At 42.4% G+C, this 6235-nt stretch overlaps 1 protein-coding gene across 1 annotated transcript; it reads right to left on the bottom strand.

Annotated features, from left to right (window-relative positions):
- Nucleotides 1-4142: 4142 nt before the first annotated feature.
- Nucleotides 4143-5519, bottom strand: LOC141812609 (peroxidase 5-like). Its single transcript, XM_074700623.1, has 3 exons — nucleotides 5260-5519; nucleotides 4970-5158; nucleotides 4143-4884 (listed from the first exon to the last, which is right to left on the bottom strand). Exons 1-3 carry the CDS (start codon nucleotides 5476-5478, stop codon nucleotides 4339-4341), a joined length of 954 nt encoding a protein of 317 aa, XP_074556724.1. The 5' UTR covers nucleotides 5479-5519; the 3' UTR covers nucleotides 4143-4338.
- Between the last annotated feature and the right edge of the window lie 716 nt (nucleotides 5520-6235).

The following is a 6235-nucleotide window of genomic DNA, read 5'->3' as shown; positions in this document are numbered from 1 at the left end:
ATTTTTATTCCAGGTCGTAGGATCGAGCTTCTCTTCCTAGTCTAGATGAAAAAGTCTTTCTTATTTCTAGTCGCGGGATCGAACTCTTCTCTTCGGTCCAGATGAAACATACATTCTAGCATTCTTGATATATATATTCTTAGAAATTTGGGTCTTCTTATTGTCGCCCTTAAATCAAGGAATCAAGTTTCTCTCCTCGATCGGGACAGGATGAGACTTATAGTATTCATAGCATTCTTGGTATTCTCATGGTATTCTTAGCCATTTTATTATTATCCTCTTGACTAAGGGATCGAGTTTTTCTCCCCGGTCGGGACTAGATGGGACTTCTATTATTCATAGTGTTCTATTGGTATTATGGGCATTCTAATTGCCATTCTCATGATTGGTTAGAGGTCAATCCCTCCTCTAACTTTATGATTTATCGAACTTTACTCGACTTTGCTCCTCAGTTAGTTGGACAGGAGACATGTGATGTAGCCCAGGTGAACCCAGTCGAGTTGTCACCCCTTTCTCTGTGCCCACATGGTCTGACACCCTTGAAGGGTCCCACTAGGCCCATAAAGCTATAATGCTCAGGAAGCTATAGTACTTGGGATGCTACCTCTTTCATGCTCAAGTGACTCAGCAGCTCGACAAATTCTACAACCCAACAGATTCTATAGCTCAGCAACTTGGCCGACTTAGCAGCTTGGCCGACTAAGCAACTCAGCAGCTCGATAGACTTTGCAGCTCGACTGACTCTGTAACTCAGTAGCTCGGCCATAAGTCATCTCAAGCAGTCCATCCTTCCCCATTTGACAACTTAAGATTATCAACTCAAGCTATCTCGATAAATAACTTCTAACACTTAGATGCTCTCCAACTTGATCTTATCAATTCTGATGCAGACTGAGTAAACTTGATCAGGTCGTCGACCTATCAGGACTAGATATGCTTGACCAATGCCCCTTCCCAACACGGGAACTCAGTCAGCTTTTTTGGCCAAGTAGCCATGTTAGGGACCAACTATAGAGGAGCTCAACCCTCTCGAGTTTCAACTTCTAATCATCCCTGGTGTAGGACCAACCCTCTCCAAGCTACCCCCTTTGGAAAGTGACATTGAGCTGGAAACTAGATAAAATTGGCAAAACTAATGATTGTCACTTCCAGTGCGAGGGTTCGTTCATGTGGTTGGTTGATAGGTGATGATTGGTTTAATTGGCATGGTATTTTACTTCGAATTAATAAACATTTGAGTCTATTTTGGTTAAATAATGCGTTTTGGTGTTGAAATTGATATTCATGATTTTCTTTAGAGTTTATTCGAATTTGATTAATCATGATTGGTTTTTTAATTTTTGGTTTTAGGTTAAGACCGGGATTATTGACGAGCTCGGTTAGCCAGGTTAATTTACTGTTGAACTTGGCTGATCAAATCAGTGAATCAAGCCAGAAATTGAGCCAGGAACTGGATCAAAGTGTGGACCGGACCAGATTAATTAAACCCGGTTCATTGGAGAATTGGACCCGGTTCATTGGAGGAGAAAAGGCAGAGTTTGAGAAGAGCACAGTAGCTTCGGGCAGAAATTTGGATCGCGACTTTCTCTCCGCGCGCGCGACACCGAGCTCCGTTCGCATCTCCAGATCTGAGTCCAGCTTCCGTCTTCAACAGCAAATTCTGAAAAAATCAGCAACCAGCAAGCAGTTGATCAAGTTGAAATCAAGATCATTTTCCGATCAACCCATTTCCTTTCTCCGCATTCCGCCGAACCACCGGATCAAGGGCGTTCCCTAGATCTGTGAATTCCAGCCGAATTGTAGGGCTTTTTTGGAGTTTTCCAGGAGTTTTTACAACTGTTCTAGTTCCATATTCACCAGAAGTATTGGTAATCAGATTCATTACTCGGATTTAAGCATCTATTGCAAATACATCCTCTGTTCTTCACGCAACAAGAATTCCAGCTTCAAGGGCGTTTCCTGATGTTTGGAATGTCTTGATTTACTGGTTGAAAGGTTCAGAAAAAGCTGTTGAGAATCATAAGGGCGTTCCCTGAGATTTCTTCGCAGATCAGTGAAGATGAAGGAAGTTGATCTCTGATTGGACTTTGTGAATGATTTTTGCATTTCAATTTTAACCTAGATTTCAGAATTGTTACATTGAACATTTGCAATTTATTTTGCTTCAGCTTAAGATCAATTCGTTTGTTGAATTAGAGTTTCAATGATCATTGGATTAGTTTAGTTATGCTTTTATGTTCTGTTTCAGTAGTTTAGTTTCAATTTTCAAGCAATTTAATTCAATAGTAAAATTTCTGTCATTAGATCTTTTGAAATCAAGATAGGATACTTAGTTTAATTTCATTAGAATTTGGAGCTTTCTTGAACGGAGCGTTAGATTTCATACGAATTTAGATTTCATGTTGCGTTTACTTTTGTTATTAAATTTGCATTTAATTAGTTATTTTTCAGTCATTTAAATTTCTGCATTTAATTAGTTTGATTTTCAATCATTTAACTTTCCTAGTTTAGCTACAATTTTATTCTGCTAATTAGTTTAGTTTAATTTCTTGTTTAGATGTTTCGGCATTTTAAATTGCTTGTATAGAAAATCCAAAAAAGAAAGAATTGAAAATTTAATTCAAACACACTTATTAGTTTCCTTGGAAAAATACGACTTGGGACTCCATGCTACACTTTTATTTTCAATCTTGAATTGTTTTGATCTATATCAATTTAATGCACCACGTGACACGTAGAATGGTAGACACCAATAGGCGACACTCTACTTGTGTTGTCATCCACATAACCCATCTAGGGTTAGCGTGGCGGTCGACATAGACTCTTTTCTCCGCGGCTTTATAAGTTCTTATGAAGATAGGTGAAGGTATGATTTTTTTGGATACTTACTAAGGTCACTTCTTTCTATCTTTCCCTTTCAATCTCCTTACGTTCTCGACCTCTTTGGTCCCTTCATTGATTTGATCGTTAGATGGGTCACGTCGACAATATTGACCTCGACTGACGTTTGTTGACTCATAAGCCTCCCAAAGGATCCATTTCAACTACACCCCGAGAGAGGAAGGAAAAGAGAAACTTGAGCCGTTGAAAAAAAGACACCATCATACGCCAAATGACTTATAAAATTAGACTTAATCGATAGGAAAAAGCTGATTCTCTTAAAAAATAAAAAGAATCATTTGTACCTCTAAGGATGTAGTTAGAGCTGTCAAACGGGCCAATCCATGACGGGGCGGGCTAACCCATGGCGGACCCATCATATGGCGGGGCGGGGCGGGCTAACCCACCAATTTAGCGGATTGGGAAATCTCCAACCCAACCCAACTCAAGGTGGGCCACGGGTTAGGCGTGCCAACCTGCGGGCCTGTTAAAAAATAAAAAAAAATATTAAAAATATTAAAAATTTTAAGTTTGAAGTATAATTTAAATTGATTAAGTTGAAAGTTTTAAGTTTGAATTATAATTTTTAAGCTTAAATTGTATTTTAAATAGATGAAACTCATTAATTCATTAAGTTTTATACTTTAATTTTAAATTTTAAAATAAATAAATAAATTTTCTCAACCCGCGGGCCAACCCAAGCCCGCCGCGGACCAATCCACGTGGGTCGCGGGCCTAGGCGGGCCAACCTACCTCAACCCATCTTAAAATGGGTTGATAAAATTTCAACCCAATCCGCCTAAATTTTTTGATGAGGCGGGCCAATCCGGCGGCCCTAACCCAACTTGACGGCTATAGATGTAGTGCAACGTTAAATCAATAATAAAAAGTTAAATTGTAAATACGATGAATATTAACTTTTAATGTGCCTAAATTATTGAATAAAATTACAAAAGAAATCTATCATTAAAATTAGTAGGGTGAAACTGGATCTAGGCGGTGCATCTTAATATGGCTACCCACTGCAACAAGATTGGACATGGAATCTTTACGCACGAGGAGCATGAGCCATGAGTCAGACGGCCGACAGCTTTCCACATAGTTGAAATGTCTACTCAATCATTTCGCCAGTTTCATTGGAACCTCTCCGTAAATCATTTAAATCCCTCGTCACCAATTCGCAATTCACCAAATCAATCATTGAACTCATCAACGTTCTGTATTCATTGCTATTTATTACTTTTACTATTAAAAAGGGGGGAAATCCACATTTTTGACGTCTTTATTCAGCACGTAGTGAAGGACACAGATTTATGTCAACGACAAACCAAAAAAAAAAAATTGAGAGCGAGACAATACACGAATCGTAGTCCGTATAGTAGTACCAAACGATCGAATGGGTGTGGACGTAGAATCACGGATTCGAAGAGAAGCGACGATCGATTCCGGCGGCTTCCTTCAGTTGACGACTCTGCAGTTGCTGCGAACCTCGCCGTCGTGGCCCGTGAGGACGCCGATGGCGCCCAGCTTGACGATGGCCTCGGCGAACTTGAGCTGGAAGCTCTTGAAGTTCCCGGCGAGGCTCTTGACCAGGGTGGCTGTGCCCGGCGTGGAGGTCAGCGTGACGTCGGAGGTGAAGAGGCCGCGGTTGCTGAGCACCAAGCGGTAGTAGTGGTTGTCGAACTTGTTCGGCGTCTTGGGGTCCATAGGCACCGTGTTGTTGCTCTTCGGCGGGCACTGCCTCCTCAGCACCCTCGCGTACTTTGCGTCCAACGTCGGGTCGCTGGAATCCAGCCGCTTGGAGAAGGCGTCACAGTGCGCAATCCCCACCGTGTGGGCTCCCGAGAGGATGACCATCTCGGTCTGGGTCAATCCCTTGGAGATGAACAGGTCGGTGAGCTCGGCGAGCTTGAAGTCCGGCGAAGGGAGCGCGTTGGCGTCCGACGCAATGGATATCCGGCCATCTCTTCTCCCCGATGGCACCTTGTAGTGGATTCCTCCGTACTGTCTACCATGTCGCTTCTGGTGAATTCAGACGGAGAAGCAAGGGAGGAATTCATTGACCAAGAACAGAGCGAAGCTAGCTTACGTGAACAATGGCGTCTCTGGCAGCAAACGAGAGGAGGTCGGCGCAGGAGACTACACCTTTGCAGGTGGCTTCCAGTTTCTCCTTGACAGTGTCGATAACGTCGAACCCTTCGAGATTGAGGTTGATCTGCGCGTCCTTTTCGGCTTTGCTTGCGTTGGTGGAATCCAACAGCAGCGAAGCATCGCAGCCCTGCAGATTGCTCACGTTATACCACGCATCGACATCCTCATTCAACCAGCCAGCCACATTTAATACAGCAACAGCAAGAACAACAACAAACAGCAAATTACTCTGACGAAGCAATCATGGAAGTGCATTCTGAGAAGGTCAGCGCCGACGCCTTCGTCGTCCGCGAGGGCCTTCTCGATCTCGTCCTTCACGATGGCCTCGGCCTGAGGGCAACTGTGGGCGTAGTACCCCAGCTTGAGCTGGGCCTCTGCTCTCTGCGTGCCACTGATCCACAGAGCCGTGGCGAAGGCCAACAACATGACTCCTCTCACAGACGCCATTAATTGCTCTCTCCGATCACAAGACAAAGCTCAAGTATTTAGCTAGGCTTATGTGATTTGAAGGGCCTCAAGTTTCCTCTTCATATATAGAGCGAGGAGGGAACGGAACAGCCCCACACCTACTGTATCTTCTGTTGCTTCCGTTGCAGTAGTAGGCAGCAGCTTCCGGCCATTTTCCTCCCCTTGAGCTGTCTCATGATTCATTGGACTGAATCTCTACATAGAAAAGTAAAACAAGTATTTGGATCCATTCTTCCTTTAGACAAAAGCAAGCAAATGAACACAGCCATGATGCGTTGATCCATGGAAGTGACCCTAAAATCCTGTGGTTTTGCTGGGTGATTCATATGCTACGCAACGCGAAAAGTACAGGAGCATGGTGTGACGCACCACCAGACAGATTGGGTTGATATTCCTCCGGCCTCTCTTTTTTACACACTAAAAACTCTTGCAAAGTGAATTAAACGAAACTCATATTATTTTGGTTTTAAAAATGAAAGTCGTTTCAGATAGATTAATTGTTCTGCATTTTCGAGTTGAAATAGAACAGCAAGATAATTCCTTGTATAACAATATTATATATCAGTTGAGTGTCGATGTATTTTTTAAATGGAATATTATATATGCGTGGCTCAATGTAGTGATATAGGACATTTTGATTATATTAAGAGATGTTCGAACTGTATAACTATAATATTGAAGGATATATAAGCCGAGGACGATGTAGATACCCTCAACAAGATTTCTCCTAACTAAC

The sequence above is a fragment of the Curcuma longa genome, chromosome 19 (assembly GCF_044706935.1).
Source record: "Curcuma longa cultivar G26 ecotype Majalengka, Jawa Barat chromosome 19, ITB_CL_G26_1.1, whole genome shotgun sequence".
Classification (NCBI taxonomy): Eukaryota; Viridiplantae; Streptophyta; class Magnoliopsida; order Zingiberales; family Zingiberaceae; genus Curcuma; species Curcuma longa.
This window is presented reverse-complemented; position numbering and strand designations above follow the sequence as displayed.

Excerpts from the sequence above, each read along its gene's own strand:
- LOC141812609 (XM_074700623.1), bottom strand. The coding sequence starts at position 5,478 with ATGGCGTCTGTGAGAGGAGTCATGTTGTTGGCCTTCGCCACGGCTCTG. Across the intron at positions 5,159-5,259 it reads TCCATGATTGCTTCGTCAGA|GGCTGCGATGCTTCGCTGCT; the intron begins GTAATTTGCTGT and ends AGCAATCTGCAG. Across the intron at positions 4,885-4,969 it reads CCAGAGACGCCATTGTTCAC|TACGGAGGAATCCACTACAA; the intron begins GTAAGCTAGCTT and ends CATGGTAGACAG.